Below are 26,589 nucleotides of genomic sequence, written 5' to 3'. Positions count from 1 at the left end.
CAGCAAACCACTGACTTCATGTCTAAGTACTGCTTAAACATTTCCTACCCCATGGCGAAAAAATAACTCTTACCCTACATACAAGTCGCATCCCTTCTATATCTTCAGATGAGAGTAATTTAATCTGAGAAGTACCTTTAAGAGCCTGTTCAGATTCAGACATTCCTGGAATGAAAATTCGATAAAACCAAAATGAATGCAAAGATGTAGTATTTATTTGCATAATTATATACCTGTGGCATAAAAACAGTAGTCTCACTGTTTCACACAACAGTAATTCATAATTTGGGATGGTCTAGGTTAGATTTTTTAAAAAAACATTTTCAACATCAAAGGGAAACTTGCTAAACCAACTGAAGAAAAAATTCTAAAGGATAAATTTTCAGACCTATGAGAAATCAGCCAATACTTATGGAGTACTTATTATATGCCAGGCAGTGTAATAATCAAACTCAGTAAATGATATACATTTGAAAAGTACCATAGAATTTACAAATTACTTTCATAATCATCTCATGAAGCAACTATACATCAACAACTGATGAATTAATTACACTATTTTCTGAAAAAGGAACCAAAGTTAAGTGTTTTTCAAACTCCAGTTTGTGACCTTTTATTGGGCTACACTGAACATTTTTTAAAAGTAAATAAATGGGACAGAAAATATTAAAACGGCATAACAAAGTATTATACTCATATTATATGGAGTAGGAATAAGTGCTGCCATGAAATCTTTGTTATTTACATACACATACAAAGATCATGTTATAAAAGCCATTTCTAACTATGAGTCATAGTCAAAAAAGTTTTTAAAATATTGCCCTAAAAATCTTCACTAATAAAATTCGTTAAAGTTTTACATACATGAAAAGTAATAAAGCCAGGATAGCAATTAACTCAAAATCTAACAAAAATAATGTCAACTTATCTTATTTATCAAGTACTAATGGAAAAATTCCAAATAAAAATATTAACAAAAAAACATAATACATCAGGATGCAAGTGAGATTCATACCAGAAGGCAAGGATAGTTCAATACTGACAAATCTATTAATCCAATTCATCATTCATAAATAAAGTAAAAGTAAATAATCATCTAGGAGGAAAGTTAATTCTGATAACATGGCCAGCTACCACCTTGACATGATAAATATAAATCTCAAACTCAGAACCAACATCACAGAATGCCCACTATCAGCACTATTATTTAACACTGTCCTGGCAATACTAGCAGATGCAATTAAACAAGAGAAAGAAATAAAACATATAAAACTAGAAAGGAAAAGACAAAATTCTTATCAATTTCAGGTATGATTATATATCTCTAGAACAGAAGAATCACCTGGTAAATGACTAGAAACATGAATTCAGCAAGTTGGCATATTGTAAAATAAATTTATCAAAATCAATAACTTTCCCACATACAAATAATCAGCTAAAAAATACAGAAGCTATTATGTACAAAAACAACTAAAAAGATAAAGTACCCAGGAATAAATTTAACAATAAAATCCCTACATGAAGAAAATCTGAAAACACCACTGAAAGACATAAAAGGAGTCAAATAAAATTTTAAAAACATACCCTGTTCCTGGACAGGAAGACTCAATATTGTAAAGATGTCAATTCTTCCAAAATTAATCTATAAATTTAATACTATCCCAATAAAAAAATGTCAACAGGATAATTTTGAGAACCAGACAAGCTAATTCTAAATTTCACATGGAAAAACAAACATGCAAGAATAGCCAGGAAAATTCTGAAAAAGAGGAAAGGTAGGGGCAACAAGGCCTACCAAATATTATACATTATATAGCTATGATAATTAAAAGTTTGGCAGTGGTACATGATTAGACAAATGGGTTAATGAAACAGAATAGAATCCAGAAATAGACCCAAAGACATGTGAGAACGTAATACAACAATATAGGTTGCACTTCAAATCAATAAGGAAAGGCTGATTTTTTAAATAACTGGTGATATAATAACCAGGTATTCTTCTGAGAAAAAAAATTAAGCTGCATCCCTATTTAACTCCTTATTCCAAGTAAGTTTCAGATATACAAATGATTTCTATCATACATAAAAAAGACTGAAAAATGCTGGAAGAAAACATACGAATATATTTTTTATAACTTCTGCACCAAAAAGGTCTTTCTAGGTCATAGAGCCATACACACTGTAAAATACAACACTGATAAATTTTACTATGTTCGGATACTCAAAGTCTGTAATAAATGTAATGACAACACATAAATGGTCAATTGGTAAAAAACAGTTGTAAAAACATACATCAAAAGGTTATTTTCGTTAATATACTAAGAACATTTATAAATCAATATGGAAAAAACTAGTACTCTAACAGGGAAAAAAAGGCTAAGGATATGAATAAACATTTCAAAAGGGAAGAAAATATAAATGACTTTAATATATGAAAAGATGCTCAACCTTACTCAAAATTTTAAAATGCAGATTAAAATAACAGCAAAATAACATTTTTCGTCTTTCAGATTAGCAAAGATCATAAAGCTCTATAACACACTATGCTGTGAAAAATATAGGAGAAAAGAGACATCCATGTATTTTTAATGGAAGTAACAACTGGAAAAATCTCTGAAATTTGTAATATCTCTCAGAATCAAAAATGTATATATCCTTTGATCCAGCTATATTTTAGACTATCAACCTACAGAAATACTTTGACACATGGACAAAGATATAAATATAAGAGTAGTTACTGCAGTCAAATTGCAACAAATTTGCAGTCAAATTACAATAAGCAAAAACCTCGAAATGATCTAAACACTCAGTAGTAAGAACCTGGCTTAAGAAATATGATACATCCACATAACCAAATACTTAATTCACTAAAAAGGAGGTGGCTTTATATGACACATTTGTAAGACATATTAAGCGAATACAGCAAGGTGAAAAGGTATATATAGTTTTTTCCATTTGTGTATAGATGGCAGAGATGGGGTCCTAATGTGTTTACATATATAGAATATTTCTGAAAAGTTCTGTACATAAAGGGGAATAGCAGTTACCTCTAAGGACTAGGACTTACTTTCACTGCATAACATTTGTTAGAATTTACCTTGTCTATGCTTGTTTTTCTAAAATACAAGCTAATACTACATTTAAGATTAAACAGAAAAATAATGAAATTATATATCTTCAACAGTATGCTATCGTTTAGACTACCTTTCCCTTAAATTTTTCTGAAACAGTAGGGTTTAACTAAAATTTAAAAATGATATTCATAAGAATGTTGTGTAATACAGTTCCCCACTTCTTAGAGAACAAAGCAAGGATAGCTTAGCTTGCTAGATAAAACCACAAAATTGCTGAGAGTTGACCTTCTTTGACATGCAAAATCAGTAATTTCACAAAGTCTAAATTAATTATGTGTACAGGCCCTAAGGTCAGAGATTGTTCCACTGACCTGTGTTGCAAATTACCTATCTTCACTGGGTGTCTCAGTATCATTATCTATAAAAATGGAGAAGACAACAGAACCTATCTCAGCAGTGTTGAAAGTGTTAAATGGAATAACACGTGCAAAGAACTTAGCACAGTGCCTGACACATAGTTAAGCAAAAATAAATACCAGTTATTATTAGAGAACCATCATCATCATATCATTCTCATCATTACTATCACTATCACCACCATTACTACTTCTGTTAATGTTACAATCCAAAGTCTTTAGTTATGCATTCACTCAGGCCTCTACCATCTGCTTTTACCTAAATAGATATCGTTTAATTTAGACAGGAGAGAATATTAAAACTAAAACTGTTTTTTAGTAAGTCTAGAAGTTGTTTTAACAACATAAAATACAGTATTATTTTAAATATAGTCTTTAACAGCTACATAGCGTTTTCAGAGGTAGGTAGATTTCTAATGGGGGGCAAGAATCTTTAATTCTCTTCAATGTTCTAATGCTGCCTGAAAACACATTTATTAGAAGTCCAGCACTGAAAAATTTCTACAAGAAAAGCATTCCTTCCCTTTGCAGTAGTCATCAAGCCCACAAATTGAAAAATGAAGAATCAATATAGCAGAGCTTACCTAAGGGATGATCAGCATAATCTGGTCTTTGAATATAACTTGGCACTGGCCTTGTTGGCATCTAAAAACATCAAAGTTAGTTAAAACTGATTTACCAACAACAAATAAATAAAACGGGGGGAGAAAAAAGTCCATTCAAAAGTTTTTAGAAGTTTTAAATGGCATCTTAAATATTATAGCAGATATATGTTTCATTAAGATTATGCTTTACTTTTCCTAGTGGTAATGCCACCCCTTTTTCAGGGTATTTTAGAAAGGGGGAAAGTGGCCAAGGCCACTAAGTATTTAAGATTAGACAGAGACTAGTAACAACACACCCATGTTACTCCAAACAAATTGGCAAGCTAACAACAATAAAATCATGTCTCAAAGTACATAAATACCAGCGTGTTCCTAGTCATTATCTCTGGGAGGCAGAATTAAGGAGATTTTTGTTATGCTTTTCCTATTTTTCCAAATTTTAAAGATTAAAGATGTATTCCCTTTATAAAAAGAAAATCATTAGTAAAGAGAATTTAAATATTTAAGGGTGACACATAGATTTCAACTTGAATGAATTCTTACATTAAAACTCCAAGTCCTATCTGCCAAGAATAGAGGAAGGGAAAAGAGTGGCAGAAAAGCCATACCTAAATTAAGGGAGAAATATATCATAATAAAATAACTTTAGAAAAGTGTAATACAGTCAGTCCTCCATATCTCCTGGTTCTACATCTGTTGACGCACAATCCGTGATATGGAAGGTTGACTTTAAGGGACTTGAGTGTCAGTGGATTTTGGTAACTGTATGGGGAGTGAGGATGTCCTGGAACCAATCGTCCATGGGTATCAAGGGACGACTGTACACACTACCATCATGCCAGCGACAAAATATCTATTCTACCTTACCCTACACTTCTTTTTAAAAGTTTTAATTCTTTCATCTAAAATTTTTCCCACTTCTTCCATGATTGCCAAACTACCAGCTCCCAAATGATGCACCATAAGAGCTCAAGAGCTAAAATGCAAGTTCCTTTGTAAACAACACAATCCTGATTATATGATTCACTACTGGAAAACAAATTACGAGTATCATTTTTGGAAAATTCAAAATTGGAATGTTGTTTTTATTACCTTATTTACTCACCAGTGGATAATGTGGTCTGAGTTTACCAGTATATCGATAACCTGCCCATGGGTCAGTATTAATATCACCTTCCACAGTCCAGGAAGACACTTCTCGCTTTGCCTTTTCATCTTCTGGGAGACGGAGGAATAGATGTGAGAGGAAAGACGAGAAGGAGAGAAAGGAATGTTTCAGTGTTCAAGCTAATGAGCAGCAGCATACTTTGAATATCTCTTGTTTAAAACCAAGCCAACAAGCCCAGGCACAAAAATCCACCAAACTTTTACCCTAATCTAAACCACCAAAGCAACTGCTTTACTGCTATATTCAAAACCCTTATAACTCCTTTTTGAAGATCTAAAGGTCTTGGAAGAAAAAAACTCCATGTAAACATATACTAAGTTTTTACATAATATCGAACAGGAACAGCTCATAGGCAGCTTTTCTAAATGTATTCTGGCCACATCAATTTATAGAAAGCCCATTTTAAAATATGAAACATAAGCCCTAGTAAAACCTACCCAACTGAGATCAGATGTTACAAATGAATTATGTTCTTACTAAAAGAAGAGATCCTAACTAATCCCAAAGCAAATTTAAAATCAAAAATAATTATTTCTCACAAAGCTGATCAATTGCTTTCAAGTCAATATTTCAAATTGCTTTGAAAACTTTATGATCATCATTTGCCTCTTTTCAGAAAGGGGTAAAGGAAAGAGGCAGGAAAGAGGCAGGAAAAAGGCAAAGACAAGGGAGGGAACGGTCTGTTTAAAGTTCAGCAGAAAAATTAACAATCACATCCATACACACAATCATGTCAGTTACTAATCTTATGTGTGCTGACTGAAATATACGCAAGAATTCTACTCACACAGAAGACACTCTTTGGTGCCTGTGATGTCAACATACTGGCTGCACCTCTTATCCACATAGTAAAATACAACTCTTATCCACATAGTAAAGTAAGACTTTAAATAGCAGGAATACAAGTCCCTCGTAGACCAAGTATTGGCCTAAACATCTCCCAGTGCACTCAGACCTTTTCCTGATTATTGTCATTCTACCATAGGTTTTAAAAGTCAAACTTCAAACTGATTTTAGAAGTGTCCAAAAAAATAATAATAATGATTAACTCCCCTCTTAAACAATCTATTTAAAATACAAAATAAAGGAAACTAGATGGAATCATAAAATGTTAAACTTAGAGAGGATCTTAAAGACAATATAGTGTTGTTTATTGTACATATGAGGAAACAGAGACTGTGTGGTTCACATGAGCTGTGACACAAGAATGCCAGCCCCAGTCCAGTACTCTTAAAGAGCATGTGGCTAACTCTGGAAAGGCCCTTAAGGTACAATTGACAAGAATGCAAAAATATAGAAAATCCATTCATATTACTTTGGAAGAGAATATATTTATACCATTACATATAAAGGAATAGAAAGATACCATGCTATTGAATTTTAAAATATCTTTCTCCCCTCTGCAATTCAAGAAAGCCACTGTGAATGTTAATATCAATAGGAAAACTTTCTCATCACAGGACAAAAACTTCATTCATTGCTAGTTGGGTCAAACATGACAGAAAACAGTTTAAAATGGGGGTCAACTGAGTCTGCTTCAGCTATGAAGTGTATCAAGTGATTTTGTCTGAAACATGAACCTCAAGAATAACTTTCTCCCAAAACCTAGGAGAGAATAGCAATCAAGACGCAGGCTTTTTGCACTAGCATACTCCTGGGGAGGGGAACAGGAGAAGGTGAGGGTGTAAAAATCTTTTTTTTTTTTCTTTTTATTATTATTATTATTATTATTATTATTATTATACATATGTAAAAATCTTTTAAAGCTTCCTGTTGCTCTAGATTTTACCCTTTCACAGTCTATATTCAAAAGAGAATTTAGGTACAGGTGCAGCAGCCCACGCCTGTAATACCAGCACTTGGGAGGCCAAGGCAGGTGGACTGCTTGAGCTCAGAAGTTCAAGACTAGCTTGGACAACATGGAAAAACCCGTCTCCACAAAAAACACGAAACTTAGCTGGGCATGGTGGCGCAGGCCTGTAGTCCCAACTACTCGGAAGGCTGAGGTGAGATAGAGGGATTGCTCGAGCCCAGGAGGTTAAGGCTGCAGTGAGCCACGACTGCACCACTGCACTCCAGCCTGGGCAACAGAGGAACACCCTGTCTCAAAAAAAAAAAAAAAAGAATGTAAAGCAAACAAATAATATAACCCAAAACTACCAAGACAACTAAAGCTGAATATGGCAAGTTCTTCTCTCATCTCTACATACAATTTACTTAACGGAAAATTCACACTTGAAAAGAAAATTCGTTTACATTTTAGGATCAATTTGATCTGAGCCTTAGGTGCTAACCACATAACAGACCATTAATAAATCTGAATTGAGCTGATGATGGTAGCACAACTGCATAATAACTAGTCTTTTTGAAAAGACTGTACAACAACAGGGCAGTATAAATAAACATTTGTAAGCTGTCTTCCAAACATCACAATGCAGGTAGTGTCATAAGTACGTGATACATGCAAAGTCTGGCCCAAAGTTCATCACAGTCAGGCTTTATTCTTTAAAAAGTTGTATGCAGGCTGCTTCCTCTGGTCAGCTGACACAAAATAACTACACGTGTCTAAGCTTTGCATGGGACAGGATTTTCTGATCAAAATTCTGACTCAAGTCTTCCAGAGATGATTATTAGTTTTTGAGTACTTACTATGCATGGTACACAAGCTAAGCACTTCTCATGGATTTCTTTATTTAATCCTCACACAAACCTATGATTCCAGCATCTTGGAGGTGAGACTTAGAGTAACCCATGGTCACAAAGTTTGGTGGAGCCAGTTTAAGACATTACATAACACTTTCTCTCTGTAATCCAAAAATCAGGCACACTAGTATGAATGGGTAGGGGAGTGGAAGAAAAAGTATTACTTAGAGTTCTCTTATTAAATGCAGCTTTTATACCTTAATTTTGGCTATTCAAGATACTTGTCAAATTCTTCCACCTTTACTTCAGGAAAATGAGAAACAAACACACTGAATATGCCAGCGATACATTAAAAAGTGTAAAATAATACAGACTTGAGATGTGAAATGCTACAACTTCTACAGATCATACTAAAAGTAAATGCTGCTTAAGGTACACTGTGACAGAAGATACAGTATTAAAAATATGCACCCAAGAATCAGCATTATGTGCTTTTAATTAAGGACTTCACCATCTGAATGGTCTTCTTTACTATGACAAGTAAAAAAAAAAAAAAAATCTACCTTTGAGTCATTTAACTCGCTTGAAAATTTCCTAAGGCCTGCATAAAAAAATTAAGCTTCTATGATTAAGCAAACTCCAGATCCAGATGTTTCAGTGGTGAATTCTATCAAACATTTAAAGAAGAAATATCAATTCTACATAATCTCTTCCAGAAAATAGAAGTGGGAAATATATCCCATTTTAAGAGTCCAGAATTGCTCCAATACCAAAACCAGTCAAATATATTAAAAGCAAATTATAGATCAATATCCCATATGAATATTAATCAGAGATCAGTAGACACTATACTAAAAAAAAAAAAAAAAAACCTAACTATATCATCTCCATGACAAGAAATGCTTGCTATGTGTTATCTCACTATCGCTTCTTGGACTGAAGTGCTAACTTTAAAGATGCATTGGTTCCTTCCTAGTGTAACATTCTGTTTCCCCAGTGCTTTTCCTAATACTCTTCTTGTCTCTGGAGATCACCCTTCCCCACACCATTCCCTCCCTCTAGGACTGCCACTCAAAATTTACTGTAGTCAACTTATTAGGATATGAAAGATATATCCTATATGGCCACCTGAGGATGATCTCTATCCACCACAGCCAAAGAGATTAAGAACAGCAGGCTCATCCACTGAAAAAAGTTATCCCAAAAGATCCAACAGAGCAACAGCTACAAGATGGCACCATACTAAACACTAGACGTATAAGTAAAATGCAAATAGCCTAAATAAAGTGTTGTAATAATTACCTTCTTTTTACATAGGGAACACCTGCTGTTTATTCCCTTGTAGTGTAAGTCAAATGGAAATAGCCCTGCCCCTAAATATCCAGTATTGAAGAAACAGGCACACAACAATGAGTTAGCAAATCTGAGGGAGAGGACCATTTTAAGCTTTTTTACTAACATACTGTTCAACCTCAACCCTTTATTATTTACCAATGCTTTAACTTCCTGGGTATAAAATGCCAGTAACTGGCTCAAAGAGCTCTGCAAAATACCTAACACATTAGAAATACAGGATGTATGTAATGCATGAATGAATAAAGTTAAGTGAGATTATTTAAATCCATCTCTAAACTTTGACAGAGGTAACAAATCAACAAGTCCCGTCTTTTATGCGTTGATAAACTTACACGGAGTCACACCATTTTTCCTCATCTCTAACCACATTTCTCCCACAACAGCCTAGCATGTCCATTAAATGTAGATGTCGCTTTATACAACTACAGAAAATGTGTCTTTTTAAAATTTGTATTTCCCTGTTCCTTCAAATGGTGGTTTGGCTGACCTCAATTAGATTTGTTTTGGTAAAAACAAACTACATTCAAACTTCATTAAATCAGCTAACTCCTAAAAAAAAAATACACAAGTAGATGAATATAAGACACCAAGATCAGGTATGTAGAAACAGAAACCTTATACGAAGAACCATGTAAATAAATAGCCACGTTATTTCCCACTTCAAATTAAATCAAGCTTTGATCCATCAGGATGGCAATGCTATATAGAACAGAAAGCCCTTGTCAACTTTCAGGCAACTGTGACAGGTTGTCTTAGACCAGCCACACTAATGACATGAATTTACAGGATAAATTAGCTGGAGCAAAAAAGGCTATGTGAATCTCAGCTACATCAGTGTGGCTGACAGTAATAGCTAAAGAGCAGCTAATAGTTTTACTTTGTAGTGTCACACAAAAAACTTCAAAAAAGAAAATTAAACATTAGACTGCAGGTAATAACATTACACCAAAAAACAAAGTAATATAGTTTTGAGTAGAAAAAGCAATACAAATTGAAACTAAAAGAAACCAAAAGGGACTGGTTAAATGAAGCCAAATCACTCGCATAACCCCTGACTACAAAATGCAAACACTTCCAGCAACATAACAGGGTGTCAAAAGATTAGAGCATCATCAGGTATGGCTCAAGCAAGATCCATCTATACTAACAACTATCTCATGTTTTCATGTTAAATATGTAATACAAGATTAAGATATTATTCAGACATATTTTATTTACATATCACAAAGATTTAAAATACGTCGTAATTCTAGTATTCAGGATTATACTTTCAGAACATTCAAATATACACTTTCAGAACTAGAAGAATTCTTGCTTTCTGGCACAAATGCCACTTCTAAGACAAATGGTATAAAAATTTGTGATTGTACTTACTTGCTTTCTTATGTAGTAACTTGTGAGTAGCCCAACTTCCTTTAAAACATTCCTAAAAGAACAAAAAAGGAAAATTAGTGTCAGGCCTTCCTTAATAAGAAACATTTTAAGGAATATTGTATATAAGCAAGAGTTATTGTAAACTATTTGCAAAAACCAAGACCTGTAACTTTGCAAATTAAATATTTGGGAAAAGTTTAAGAAATGACACCTGTTCAATATTCACTTCAAAAAGCAACCTAAACTTAATTTCAAATAAGCAAGGAATATTAGGCTAAATGTTATATAGTAGTCATAGTTATATTTCAATTTTATGTCAACAAACTATTATGAAGTATTTCAAAAGAATCATTAGACAATTAACCAATCATACACTGGAAAAAACTGCAAGAAAATTTTTGCAGATTCTTTTATTTATAGTAGTTAGATTCCCAATCAGTCATACACACTAAAATCACCCATGTGAGTAGTTACTATGTGACACAGCCCTGAGGCCATAAGCTGTGTGAGGGAAGGGATGGTATCAAAGTTTACCACTACTGCTCAGAGCCAAGCAGAGTGCCTGGCATGTGCTAGGGTTTCAGTAAATGCTTGATTGAATGATCAGAACTAATGAGTAACTAGAAAGACTGTTCATTTAGGAAAAAATGTTCATGTAACATATTTCAGGCACTAGTAAGAAGTGGCAAACTGGGAAAATGAATTCAAGTAATTAATTGAATTCAAGTAAGGAACTCAAGTAATAAAGAAAAAGAATAATTCAACCAGACATAGACTTTATTTATGTTTTGAGGTTGATGGCCTCTCCTTCAAAGAGTTCAAAGTTACTCAAATAAATTATTAAAAATGCTAAGAGAATTCACAAAGTCCTACAAATGTGTTATCTTTGTAGACATAAAACTAGTAAGACACGGATAAGAAGAAAGCTAAGAAAAAAAAGCATGTGAAAAAAAAATCCCTAGGACTACGCAGTTAACCAAATCGTATTACACTAAAGCTGCCTTCTGTAAAGGTTTGCCCAGGGGACTCTGAAAGATCAGTTTCTCCAACCTCAGCTAGAATCTTCACTACTTTCTCTTTACTCTTCCTGTAGCCTCCACAGCCCGCAACAGTTAAGCAAAGAAAATTCAGGTCATCCCTATCTCTACAACCTACAACCTAAACAGATTCTAAATGTATAAAAAGGTATCTACAACATTAGAGATTTTTCAGTTTTGAAGCTAAAACTGAGCTCAGTCTTTTGGGGAGGTTGGGTTAGTCTGGTAAGCAGAATAATGGCACTTCGAAGATGTCCACTTCCTATTCCTCAGAACCCAAGGAATGTGTAAATATGTTAGATTATATGACAAAGGTGGGGGGGGGGGTTGACCTCTTGTCCCTTCCCTGAGTTTTCATTAACTGAACTCATACCACAGGAAGAAAAACTAAAGTCTGTCAACACACCTGGAAGGACTTTTCACAAACCATGTCTGTTCTGCAGGCCTAAAAGACTGTCCCAGGCCACTTGTCCTTCAAGCCCACTGAGTTCCCCTAAAAATCATTTACAATCCCCATAAAAACATCCACATTTCCCCATCTCCTTTTCCCCTAAGAACTAGAGTATAAGCATCTGTATCCCAGTGGGTTATTAGACAATCATTCTGTGATTCTCCCCCATGCACACTAATAAATTTGTATACCATTTCTTATATTAATCTGATTTTTGTAAGTTGATTTTTCAGTGAACCTTCAGAGGGCAAAGGGGAAATTTTCCCTTGGGTCTACACAGCCATCATTAACTAATATTTTGAAATTCAGCATATTCATTGAAAAGTAGGTACTCAAATAGCCTTGTATTCTCCTCAGAGGATTTCAGAGTGCTTTATACTTGGTTCATGAAACATCCATCAAATTCTAGCTTTTTAACAAGAGGGCTGATAGAATTATTCTCATTAAATAAACTAAGGACTTGTCTCACAAAACAGATTCATTAGCTAAGGGCTTGTATTTCAAGATATATGAGCATAAAGTAACCAAAATATTCATAATAAACACCTCTCACCTCTGTAAGGACACCCATCTTTCTCTTCCTTACTGGGGCCATGAGGCAACCAAGTCATGGTCTTCAACATCATTAACGGTATCAAAACATTCCCACATCTCCTAAGAACTCTCTAAGCCTAAATAATGTTCCTTCTCTAAACCACAACTTCAGTCTTTTTCTTCCTCTTATTCCCCAGTAGAAGAGGAATACTCAAAATCCTGAAAGACTATCCATTCTCTGAAGAGTTAATTTCTGACTCCTTAACTGGGCAATCTTTCCCTCCTCATCTCTAACAAATGAATCAAAGACCTAACTAACCTAGATTTAGAGTTCCCCAGGCAAACACCACACTTCCCAATCTCTTCCCTTTGTATAACCTGACCTACCTAATCCTAACACTCACCGTTATAACTGTGTCCTCAGAGGCTTTACCCATTCCATTAGGTCGTTTCAAATGCTACTTTCTCTAAAAAATGTCCACACTTCACTCCACCCACAAGCTTAACATGTCACATGTACTTATTCAATACTCGCTGAAGAGCACTTTGTTTTACTATTTTATTCTCCACTTATTTAATAACACCAAAGCATTATTATAACTAGTAGGTAAAACTTTAGTTTTCAATCCAACACAACACGCTTTTTCTTTAGCACCAACAGGAATTTACTAAATTTAGGAGCTTATGAACCCAAAATATCTGAGACAGGTCTCAGTCACTTTAGAAAGTTTACTTTGCCAAAGTTAAGGATGCACCAGTGACAGCCTCAGGAGGTACTGATGACATGTGCCCAAGGTGGTCAGGGTACAGTTTGCTTTTATACATTTTAGGGAGACGTAATACATCAATGAATACATGTAAGACTTAACTGGTTCCATCTGGAAGGGTGGGACAACTCAAAGTGGGGAAGGAGCCTTCTAGGTAACAGGTAGATTTAAACATATTCTGATTGGCAATTGGTTGAAAGTGTTATTATCTGTAGAAAGGAATGTTTGGGTTAAGACAAGGGGTTGTGGAGACCAAGGTTTTTACCATGCAGATGAAGCCTCCAGGAAACGTAACAGGCTTCAGAGAACATAGACTGTAAATATTTCTTATCAGACTCAAGGTCTGTGTTGATGCTAATGCTGGAAGGGTATAATGAGGCATGTCCAAATCCCACTTCTAGTCATGGCCTGAACCAGTCTTTCAGGTTAGAGTGCCCTGGCCAAGGAGGGAGAGGTGCATTCAGATGGCTGCTGGGGGCCAGCGTGGTGGGCAGTTCAAATGTTATTTTTTTGGTTTACAAGCTAAAATGGGATAGTGTGGTTCTCAGCTCTGGCTCCTCATTAAAATCCTATGAAATGCTTTTCTTTACAAATAAACAGCCATGTTATTCCCCACTTCAAATTCAATCAGAATCTCTGGGAATTTGCTATGTAGGTAATTCTTATTTATTTCCAGTACTGTGAATCACTGAAGAGGAAAAGAGTCAGAGGTAAGAGAAGGTGCTCTCATTTCACTTCTAGAACAAGTCATTTCCTACTGAAACCGCTACTGCAAAATTATACCTCAAACAGTGAAAGAGATCTGACCTAACCAACTCTGTCTTGCTTCCAACCTCCAAGCTGTCCTTGTTCATTCCTAGGCACAGGCCAAATTTGTTCATTCCTGGGCACAGGCCAAACTAACTTTGGGAGAAACTTAGTTTATAGTTTAAAACAGGGGTCCCCAAACCCCAGGCCATGGACTGCTACTGGTCAGTGGCCTGTTAGGAACCAGGCCGCACAGCAGGAGGTGAGCAGCAGATGGGCTGGCATTACCACATTACCGGGTAGAGCCTGAGCTCCACCTCCTGTCAGATCAGCAGTGGCATTAGATTCTCATAGCAGCGCACAAACTCTATTTTGAACTGCACATGCAAGGAGCCAGGTTGCACACTCCTTATGAGAATCTAACTAATTCTTGAAGATCTGAGGTGGAACAGTTTCATCCTGAAACCATATCCCCACCACCCCCAAGTCCATGGAAAAATTGTCTTCCACAAAACTTTTCCCTGGTGCCAAACAGGTTAGGAACCACTTAAAACAAAGACAATAACAGCTCTTTGACAAACCAAACCCTTCTTCCTGGAGACCAGACTGCCTTTGTAGGACTAACAAATTAGCCAAAAGATTAGAAATTATGTTTCAGGAGTTATGCAGCTGGAGGCTACAAGATTCTGACCCTCCCCAAATTGCCCCTGGGGATAACAACACTATTGTAAAACCTACAATCAGTGCTTGAAATATTTTGCAGACTCTGCACTTGATGGATCAGCTGCCATCACCCAGATCAGTAAACTGGCTCATGTGGTCTTGTGGCCCCCACCCAGGAACTGACTCGGCACAAGAGGACAGCTTTGACTCTCTATGATTTTATCTCCAACCCAACCAATCAGTACTCCCAACTCACTGCCCAGCCCCCAACCAAATTATCCGTAAAAACTCTGATCCCCTTGTAGCAGGAAGAGCCGCAGACAAAACCCCTCAGACACCAAGTTAAAGAAGAAAGGGGTTTATTTGGCCAGGAACATCGCAAGACTCCTGTCTCAAGAGCCGAGCTCTCCAAGTGAGCAATTCCTGTCCCTTTTAAAGGCTCGCAACTCTAAGGGTCATGACCCGCATGAGAGGGTCATCATCAATTGAGCAAGCAGGGGGTACATGACTGGGGGCTGCATGTACCGGTAATCACAAAGCAACACAACAGGACAGGGATTTTTACAGTGCTTTTCCATACAATGTCTGGAACCTATAGATAACCAGTTAGGTCAGGGGTTGATCTTTAACTACCGGGCCCAGGGCATGGCCCCAGGCTGTGGGCTTGTGGATTTCATTTCTGCCTTTTAGTTTTTACTTCTTTGGAGGCAGAAATTGGGCATAAGACAACATGAGGGGTAGTCTCCTCCCTTACCCAAATGCTTGGGAGACTGATTTGAGTAATAAAACTCCCATCTCCCACACAGCTGGCTCTGCATGAATAAGTAACTCTTTCTCTACTGCAATTCCCTTGTCTTGATAAATCAGCTCTGTCTAGGCAGTGAGCAAGGTGAACCTGTTGTATGGTTATACTTAGTATCTATCAAATTAACCGATGCAACTAACTCCCACCTTATTTTAGGCCCCACTGACTTGCCAAACTACAACGGCTTCACAATGTATCTCCTCAACTTGAACCTCTCTCAAATTCTTTCCTATTCCAAACCATCCTAAAGTAATGGCTAGAATTAACATTAAATGGTTTTCATAATGTGACCACCCATAATGTGTCCTATTACCTTAAGATCCTGTATTACCTCTCTCTTTTCCACCATCTCAAATCTAACATCAATTCATGTTGATGAGAGTGTGAGCAAATAAGCACACCATACAATGTTAGCAAGAATGCTGAGTAGTCACCTGGTAACTAAAAGGATTTGTATGTATCAAGATAAAACATATATATAAGTACTTACAAATACTTAATATATAAACACATATACAAAGACAAAAAAAATACTTTGACCCAGTAGCTCAATTCCAAATAGTTAACCAAAGGAAATAATCTGACAAACGAGCAAAACATATGCAACTTAATGCTCACTACTATAGCATTACTTACAACTGTGAAAAAGAGAATTTAGATATACATCAATATAAAATAGGTTAAATTGTGATTTAACCATGCAAATGAATCTATGCAGTCATTAGAAGTAATGAAATTAGGTCGTGCTGCTCATGTCACTCAACACTGAGGCAGAGGAATTGGAGAAGGCCGCAACAGAGCAAAGGCGCTGGAAGGGACAGACCAGACACTAGATGTGGAGGAGGAGCAGGAGGAATCCAAAGCAGCAGCCTGTGCAGCAAGAAGCGGGTAGTGCCAGGTATCGTGTAACTGGGCCATATCCCACCACACTTCCAGCCCCTACACGTCCGCAACCTTCTCAGTGCCTGAGGTGAGGTCAGACGCGTTCTTTCAGGCTGAGGACAGGTTTGTGAGACACAAAAAGAAGGCAGCAGCAGCCGTGGGAGGGAAAAAAGCAGTCCCACAGCAAGGACTACACCGAGGGATGGGTGGAGTTCCGTGACAAGCGCATAGCCAAGAGCATGGCAGCCAGTCTACACAACATGCCTATGGGTACCCACAGGTGCAGCCCCTTCCGTTATGACCTATGGAATCTCAAGTACTTGCACCGTTTCACCTGGTCCCACCACAGCGAGCACCTTGCCTTTGAGCGCCAGGTGCGCACACAGGCAGCACCTGAGAGTGGAGGTCACTCAGGCCAAGTGTGAGACCATCTTCTATCTTCGAAGTGTGGAACGGGGACAATGCTTTCTTGCTGCTGATGGAGATCTTGCTCACCCAGATGGCTCCTTGACATTTGCCCAACGTCCTACTGAGCAGGAACTGAGGGCCCGGAAAGCAGCACAGCCAGGGGGGTGTGAATGGGCTCACCTGGCAACTGCCTAGGACAAGGCCCACTCCAACAAAGCACTCCTGGCCAGGATCTTTGGAGCCCCGCCACCCTCAGAGAGCATGGAGGGACCTTCCCTGGTCAGGGACTCCTGAGGGCAAGGGAGGCCCCTTCCATCTCCTGGCCCTGGTCTGCTTCCTGTCTACCTCATAATAGAATGATCGTGACTACCCAGGCAGACATTTTATTGTGTTTCTCAGACCAGTGTCTCTGGTGAGGGCCCAAACGTGGAAGTTTTGTGGGCTTCCACTATTCCCCCATCTGAACTCCTATACATGCCTGGCTAATTCATACTGTCATACTAGCATGATTATGACTACTGCATATGCTTGTTTTGACTCTTGGTTGCCTACTGCTATAGGGTCCTCTTAGAATCCCACTTCCTGACCCCAGGAAGGGCCTTATAAGGCATGAAGAAGTTCTTCTACAAAGTTTCTTAAATCCATAAAGGATTTATCATTCCCCGGTTAAATGTTAGTATGTGTATATTCCCAGGCTGCTCCAGCTTGTTCCGGTAGGTTGAGATAAGGCTAAATGAGTCCCAGATCAGGATACATGCCATTCCTTATTTGGGAACCCCTCTGACCTCTCATCACTAACTTTTTCTTTTCTTTATCCTCTTTCCCTTCTTCCTATTTAGGAAAGTTTTAAATTATTAGCCAATCCTCTTTCCCTTCTTCCTATTTAGGAAAGTTTTAAATTATTAGCCAATCCAGTTAAGTTTAGAGTGTGAGGTCCCATCCCAGCCAATGGGAACGGGACACAGCCACAGGGGATTGTGTCAGGATGTAAAGGTTATAAATGTCCCCGTCTCCTTTGTTTGGTGTGCTCTCGTGGCTGGACTGCTGGTGAGTGCACCCTTTCTGCAGAAAGTAAACTAGCCTCGCTGACAGATCCTTTGTCTCGGTGTTGGTTTCTTTACAACATCGAACTCCCATGCCCATCAATTTTGTGGCCCGTATGGGGACACTGTTTCCCCTCCAGTCCTTGGCCCTCTCTTTTGGGGAGGCACCCAGCCACCCTGTTGCGGCAGCCCCAGGGAGATAGCCAGGGCTCACCCGGTGCGAGGAATACATCTGGATTCTCAGCAATGCAGGGGACAAGGAGACTTTTAAAAACCGTGGGACCAGGAGACCTTGTGCATGAGCCAAGGCAGGAAAAACTGCTAGAGACGGCAAAGTACTTCTTTGGTGGTCCTTCCTTGAAGGGAATATGTGTGATGTATGTGAGTGAATGATTGTGGTTGAGAGAAAGTGACAGTAAGATGAATGTGGATTATCTTCAGAACAGGGAACAGACGGGAGAAAGTTATCTCCAGGGAACTGAGAATACAGGCAATAAGAAACTAAGACTAAAAAGGGGAAGGCTAATCCCCGGGGAAAAGGAGGAAATACATTTGAGCAGACAAGATATCCCTGAGCTGGAGGATCTGGGGGATTGAGTCTACTGGGAAAAAGTCTCACCCAACATGGGGAATACTTCTAGTAGGCCTGGAACTGGAAACAAGGCCAGAGACGAAGGAGGCAAGAAAGACTGAATCCCTCCTGATAGTCCTTTAGGACTTATGCTTACACACTGGAAAGAAAATGAAAGGACTAAACACAAGAAAAAGCAACTAATGATCAAGTATTGTTGCTTTCTGTGGACCCAAGAGCCAATTTTAAAACCTGCTGTTTTCTGGCCAAAATATGGCTCGAATGAAGACTGGGTCTGCCAGCTTCTAATACTGTATGTTAGTAGCAAAAGTGCTATGTCTTCAGAAGAGATACACTATGCCATGTGCTGGCAGCTGGGGCCAGTTTCTCTTTATCCCCTAAGGGATCTGAAGCAAGGGATGGAGGAGGGTAAAAAGAGAATATCCAGCGGGATCCCCTAAACCATCTTCCTCTGTTTCTAGTCCCGCCTCCTCCTCCTCCTCAGGCAGCGGTTAGTCCCACCTCCTCCTCAGGTGGTAGTCCCCGCCTCCTCCTCCTCAGGCTCCGGAGGCAGAAGCCTCTGATATCTCCTTAAAAAGAGGGCTTCAGAGAGAGATAGAACAATGTAGAAGGGATATTCAAAATTTTCCCTTTCCCTGCGCTTCCGAAGAGCTGGCTTCTCAGCTCTTCCCTCTAAAGGAGGTGCCACAGGGTAGGGGTACAACTGGATTCATGAACACCCCTTTAACCACCTCTGAAGTCCGAGGTCTAAAGAAAGAGCTTAAGCCTTTGCTAGATGACCCAGAGAGAGTAGCAGAGCAAACTGACCAGTTTTTAGGTTCCAAACTATGTACTTGGACTGAATTAATGTCAATCCTGGGTATCCTCTTTTCAAAGGAAGAGCGGAACATGATCCGCAGAGCTATTGGGGCCTGGGAACGTGATTACCCTGCCGGTCAAAATATTCCAGCAGCGGATGTTACATTTCCTGCTCGGGACCCACAATGGAATAAGAATAATGCTGTTCACCAGGAGAATATGAGGGATCTACAAGAATTAATTGTAAAAGGTATCAAGGAGTCTGCACCCAGACCCCAAAACCTCACTAAGGGCTTTGATGAACAACAAGAGAAAGATGAGGGACCTATGCACTTTTTAGACTAAGGGAGCAGATGAGAAGATATGCTGATTTAGATCCTGACAGTCCACTAGGACAAGGTATGTTAAAATTACATTTTGTTACCAATAGTTGGCCAGATATCGCGAGGAAGCTACAAAAGATAGAGAGGTGGAAAAATAGGTCAATTGAAGAACTTTTAGAAGCAGCAGAGAAAGCATACGTGGGAAGGAATGAAGACAGACAAAAGCAAAAGGCAAAAATTTTTTGGCAGATTTCACTAGGACCAAATATACCTGGGATGAGATTTTGACCAGCGCCCAGGGGTGCCATCTCACAGAGAGGTAGGGGTCGAGGTTGAAACGGAACATGGGAAGACCACAGCATATGTCATAAAGGGTGGAGACGTAAAGCAGATGAAGAGAAACTAAAACAAAGGGACTCCAGAATAGAACAAGAAGGGGGACAAGATAGGTATTATAAATGTGTAAAAACAGGCCATTTTAAGAGAGAATGCCCTGACCTAAAGGCCACAGAGGAAATTCCTCCTCTCGTGCCAACCTTCGGAGAGGAAGAATACGGGAGTCAGGGGATCTTTCTTTACCACCTTGAGTCCCACCAAGAGCCCTTGATAAATTTGGAGGTGGGACCAAACCATTAACTAATAACATTCCTCATTGATTCTCGAGCTACTTGTTCCTCCTTATGCTTTTCTCCAAGTGGCCTCAGCTGTTCTCCAGAAGAGCTACTACTATCTGGAGTGAAAGGAGAGAGGTTTAAGGCCAAAATCCTAGAAGATATGGAAATCAGACACAAAAATCAGGCAGCTAATATTCAATTTCTATTAATTCCTGAAGCAGGCACTAATTTGTTAGGAAGAGACTTAATGCTAAAGTTAGCTCTTGGACTGCAAGTAGGGCCAAAGGGGTTCCTTCCCTCTCTCCACCTGCTAACTACTGTTGATGAGAGGAAAATTCATCCGGACTTATGGTCAAGAGAAGGAAACCAAGGGAGTTACAGATTCCCCCGATACAAATACATTTAAAGGTTCCAAGGGGGAGTAGCCCAGAGAAAGTAATACCTGATCTCCTTGGAAGGCCAGGTAGGACTAAAACCTGTGATTGAAGGCCTTATTAAAGATGGACTTTCAGAGCCTTGCATGTCTCCGTATAATACCCTTATCCTACCTGTCAGGAAGCCTGATGGATCCTACCTATTAGTACAAGATCTCACAGCTATAAATGAAATAGTTCAAACCACTCACCCTACTATGACAAATCCATATATTAACCTTAGTAAAATTCCGTAAAGTCATCAATGGTTTACTGTAATAGACTTAAAGGATGCTTTTTGGGCATGTCCCTTGGCTGAGGACAGCCGAGATCTATTCACATTCAAATGGGAGGACCTCCATACAGGACAGAAGCAGCAGTACCGGCGGATAGTATTACCCCAGGATTTGCGGATTCACTGAATATTTTTACTCATGCTCTAGATAGGATTATTAGAAAGACAGACACTCCACCACATTTACAATTAATCCTATATATGGATGACATACTTATATCTGGAGAAGATATAGAAAAAGTAAGTGAATACTCTGTGTACTTCCTGAATCATTTATACTCTAAGGGACTGCGGGTCTCCAAAGAAGAGCTCCAATATGTAGAACCAGAAGTTAGACATTTAGGTCATCTAATTAGCACGGCCAAAAGGAGAATAGGACCTGAACAGATCGAGGGAAATGTCTCCCTGCCCCTGCCTCAAACAAAACAGGAACTTATTTCTGGGATTGACTGGATACTGTAGATTACGGATTGATTCTTACACATTAAGAAGTAAATTGCTTTATGAGAAATTAACTAAAAATAGGCCAGACCCGCTTATAAGGGCTTCTGATGAAGTAGACCAAATAAATGAATTTAAAAGCATGATTAATATCTGCCCATGTCTTAGCCCTGCCTTCTTTAGAAAAACCCTTTCATCTTTTTGTTAGCATATAGACAATGGAGTGGCCCTTGGAGTACTCACTCAAGACATGGAGACCACCAGCAACCAGTTGGCTTTCTGTCCAAAGTCTTAGATCCAGTTGCCAGCGGGTGTCCCCAGTGCTTCCAGTCTGTGGCAGCCAATGGCATATTAGTGGAAGAAAGCAGAAAGATTACCTTTGGGGGATACTTAACAGTAAGTACACCCCATAAGGTCAATGTCATCCTAAATCAAAAAGCGGAAAGATGGCTAACTGATTCTAGGATTTTAAAGAATGAGGCTATCCTATTAGAAAGAGATGATCTAACTATAACCACTGATAGTTCACTCCACCCTGCTGGATTCTTAACAGGGAATCCATTGCTGCAAACAGAACATTTGTATCTAGATTTAATTAATTATGATACCAAGGTTCGACCAGACCTATCTGAAACCCCTTATAAAACAAGACAACATTTGTTCCTAGATGGGTCCTCTCAGATGTTTGATGGAAACAGGCACAGTGGATATGCTGTGGTGGATGGAGAAACTCTTGAGGAAACTGAATCGGGGCAATTACCTGATAGCTATTCTGCTGAAGGCTGTGAACTATTTGCTCTCAGTCAGGCCCTTAAATATCTAGAAAATGAGATAGGAACACTTATACAGGCTCTAAGTATGCTTTTGGGGTAGCGCATACATTTGGAAAAATTGGGACAGAAAGAGGCCTGATGAACAGCCAAGGCCGAGAGCTTGCTCATGAGTCATTAGTGACTTGTGTTTTAAATAATCTCCAGCTACCAGGAGAAATAGCTATTGTACATGTCCCTGGACACCAGCATGACTTTTCATTTGAAAGTCGAGGTAATAATCTTGCAGATCAGGTAGCCAAAACAGCAGCAATGGCTGTGAAACAAATATTTCATCTAACTCCCTCCCTCCTCTCCCCCAAATTAGCTCCTATTTTCTCTTCGGCCTAAAAGGAAAAACTGAGCAAAATGTGGGCTAAAGAAAATACAGAAGGGAGATGGATTCTCCCAGATCAGAGAGAGATGCTCTCCAAACCCCTTATGAGAGAAGTTCTGTCCCACTTACACCAAGGAACGCACTGGAGCCCTCAGGCCCGATGTGATGCTGTCCTCAGTCTATGGATGTACTGGGATCTATACCCTGGCCAGACAGGTCACTGACAGCTGCATTATCTGTAAGAAAACTAATAAGCAGGCCCTAAAGAAACTACCTCTAGGAGGAAGAACACCTAGGCTAAGACCATTCCAAAGTGTTCAAGTTGATTATACTGAAATGCTGCCAGTAGGCTAAAATACCTATTAGTGATAGTAGACCATCTCACTCATTGGGTAGAGGCCACTCCTTTCTCAAAGGCCACCACCGGTAATATAGTGACGGCCTTAATTGAACATATTATACCCAGGTTTGGATTAATAGAAAATGTTGACTCAGATAATGGGACCCACTTTACGGCACACATTATTATAAAACTGGCCCAGGTGCTGGACATAGAATGGGAATACCACATTCGGTGGCACCCCTCCTCCTCCGGGAGAGTAGAAAGAATGAATCAGAAAAGTCATCTAACTAAATTTTAGAGACTCGCCTACCATGGACCAAATGCCTCCCTATTGCTTTATTCAGAATCAGGACAGCTCCCCGAAGAGATATAGGTTCATCCCCCTATGAAATGTTATATGGATTGCCTTACTTACATTCCTCAGCTGACGTGCCTACCTTTGAAACCAAAGATCAGTTCCTTAGAAATCACATATTTGGACTCTCCTCTACTTTTTCTTCCCTTAAAACCAAAGGTCTTTTAGCACAAGCACCACCCTTGGAATTCCCAGTACACTCGCATCAGCCTGGAGACCACGTCTTCATAAAGGGATGGAAGGAAGGAAGGCTTGAGCCAGCCTGGGAAGAACCCTACCTCGTGTTATTGACCACCGAAACCACAGTTCACACTGCCGAGAAGGGGTGGACCCATCACACTCGAGTCAAGAAAGCGTCGACACCCTCAGAATCCTGGGTTGTGGTCCCTGGGCCAAGTCCCACCAAGTTAAAATTAAGAAGAACCTAACATACCTTTATTTCTATTTTTCTTTCTTTCCTCTCACTATCTCTCATTTTATTATTAACATAACTAGATTGGAATCACCTCAAGTGACATCCTTTGATGCTTCTCTAGTGATGCCATGCGGGGACCTACATAACCAAAGGCAACTAGCCTCCTCAGAAAAATATGTATGTCCTGGTCCCCCATTTAATCTAACAGTCTCTCACTCCCATAGATGCGATCAATTACAGCCAAGACACCACTTCTTCATTCCTACCAAATGGCAGCCTTGCAGCAGTTGAAATGAGGTTCTATGTTCTATGGACCAGTCAATATACAGGCTGGACCTCTACAGGAGGGGTTTGTACTGAGCTTAGGCCTAATCTTTATTTCACCAAAGGAAGCATTTCCCCTGATTGCAAGCTTTATCAGTGTAACCCTATTCTTACTTCTAATATAGATAATCAGCCAGCTATCAGCCATCTCTACGGTATTGGACAAATGTCAAAGGGGAAGGATCCTATAGAGAGGTTTGAAATACGCCTTCTCCCTCCTCCTCCTTTCCCTTCTCCAACCCCAGTAGTCTCGGCTTTAAATTAAACTTCTATTATCCCAAATAGTCCCTTACTAAATGATTAAGACAAAAGCATCAGTAGTACAAGTAAATGACTTAAAGCAGACTTTAGCTATTGAGACAGGGTATCAAGATGCAAATGCCTGGTTAGAATGGATTAAATATTCTGTCCACACTCTAAACAAAAGCAACTGTTACACTTGTGCACACGGTAAGCCGGAGGCCCAGATTATCCCCTTTCCACTTAAGTGTTCTTCACATGCGACGGATTTGGAGTGTATGGTAGCTCTCTTTCAAGATTCTACAGCCTGGAATGATGAATCTTGCCAAGCTCTCTCTCTGCTATATCCTGAAGTATAACACCCTGAGGGTCAGCCCCCGAGGGCCATTCCAGCCTCCATCTTCCAGGGTAGAGTTTGCCTCGTGCCTCTCACGGCAGGAGAAGAACTCAATACTCCTTGGAAATTTCACAGGATGCAGGGAGGTAAGGCACTTCTAAGAGCTAACCCATGAAGCCTCCATCAGCCATCCTTGAGTGGGACATATGGTGGTAATGTGGGGGGGGGCACTTACTGGATACTCTGCCATATAACTGGAATGGTACTTGCACTCTAGTCCAATTGGCTATCCCTTTTACCCTGGCATTTCATTGACAAAAAAAGGAAACACCCCACCACCAACATGCTAGAAGAGCTCCTTACAGATCCTTTTATCCTCATATCCATCTAGATGCAATGGGTGTTGCAAGGGGGGTTCCTGATGAATTTAAGGCCAGAGATCAGATAGCTGCTAGATTCAAGTCGACATTATTTTGGTGGGTCACGATAAACAAAAATGTAGACTGGATAAACTGTATTTACTATAATCAACAATGATTAGTTAACTACACCAAAGTGGTCAGGGGAATTGCAGATCAATTAAGATCTACCAGCCAAATGACACAGGAGAACAGAATCACTCTTGATATGATGCTAGCTGAGAAAGGTGGTGTTTGTGTAATGATTAAGACCCAATACCGCACATTCATTCCAAATAACACGGCCCCAGATAGAAGTATAACAAGAGCCCTAGAGGGATTTACTGCTTTATCAAACGAGCTAGCTAAGAACTCTGGCATAAATAACCCGTCTCTAGCTGGCTAGAAAACCGGTTTGGAAATTGGAAAGATACTTTAACCTCAATCCTCACTTCCTCAATAACTGTGTTAGGTATACTTCTACTTGCTGGATGTTGTGTCATACCCTGTATTCGACGGCTTGTACAAAGGCTCATCAGTACAACCCTTAATAATCTATCCTCTGCTTCTCCCTCACTCTATTCGGAAAGGTTGCTTTTATAAGGGGATCAAGCCAAACAACAAAGCAGAGACTTGCTAGACAAGTTTGAAGAATTATAAAACAAAAAGAGGAGGGAATTAAAAGGAATGGAGAAGTTCTTCAAAGTTTCTTAAATCCATACAGGATTTATCATTCCCCGGTTAAATGTTAGTATGGGTGTATTTCCAAGGCTGCTCCAGCTTGTTCCGGTAGGTTGAGATAAGGCTAAAATGAGTCCCAGATCAGGATACATGCCATTCCTTATTTGGGAACCCCTCTGACCTCTCATCACTAACTTCCTCTTTTCTTTGTCCTTTTTCCCTTCTTCCTATTTAGGAAAGTTTTAAATTATTAGCCAATCCAGTTAAGTTTAGAGTATGAGGTCCCATCTCAGCCAATGGGAACAAGACACAGCCATAGGGGATTGCATCAGGATGTAAAGGTTATAAATGTCCCCGTCTCCTTTTGTTTGGTGTGCTCTCGTGGCTGGACTGCTGGTGAGTGCACCCTTTCGGCAGAAAGTAAACCAGCCTTGCTGAGAGATCCTTTGTCTCGGTGTTGATTTCTTTACAAGATCAAACTCCCATGCCCAACAGCCTTTATTTCCAACTAGGGGAATAATGCCTCCAGGCATTATTCTTTTTCTGTTTCGCAGTCCAGGCAATCTTTTTCTGTTTAGCAGTCACAGGTGAGGATGGTATTAGCATCTTGTTTAGGCAGAAAAAATTGACAGTTAATGGGGTGGACTGGGTTGGGAAGAAATAATTTCTTCCAAATGTATTTATAGAAAATAAAAATATTTTTATAAAAGAAAGAAGTAATGAAATTAATCTTACATGTGCAAAGAAGTCTACAGTGTCTTAGGTTTTAAAAAATAGGTAAGTTAGAAAAGTGAAAAATCCACAAATATGTGGAAATGAAACATACTCTCAATCCAATGTGTCAAAGAAAAAGTCACAAGGGAACTTCAACACAAATAAAAACAAAAACATTTGGTATGCA

At 39.0% G+C, this 26,589-nt stretch overlaps 1 protein-coding gene across 4 annotated transcripts in view; it reads right to left on the bottom strand.

The window, feature by feature from the left end:
- METAP1 (methionyl aminopeptidase 1) overlaps positions 1-26,589 on the bottom strand; it is a 66,849-nt gene that overhangs the window by 23,309 nt on the left and 16,951 nt on the right. For all 4 annotated transcript variants that reach the window (XM_054485393.2, XM_054485395.2, XM_054485399.2 and 1 more), the window contains exons 2-5: positions 10,637-10,688; positions 5,201-5,313; positions 4,075-4,135; positions 74-165 (exon numbers count right to left, since the gene is read on the bottom strand). In XM_054485393.2, coding sequence (XP_054341368.1) covers positions 74-165; positions 4,075-4,135; positions 5,201-5,313; positions 10,637-10,688 — 318 coding nt within the window. The remainder of the gene's footprint in view (positions 1-73; positions 166-4,074; positions 4,136-5,200; positions 5,314-10,636; positions 10,689-26,589) is intronic.

Source organism: Pongo pygmaeus, chromosome 3, assembly GCF_028885625.2.
Source record: "Pongo pygmaeus isolate AG05252 chromosome 3, NHGRI_mPonPyg2-v2.0_pri, whole genome shotgun sequence".
In the NCBI taxonomy this organism is placed as follows: Eukaryota; Metazoa; Chordata; class Mammalia; order Primates; family Hominidae; genus Pongo; species Pongo pygmaeus.
Note: the sequence above shows the minus strand (reverse complement) of the source record. Positions and strands in the feature narration are given on the sequence as shown.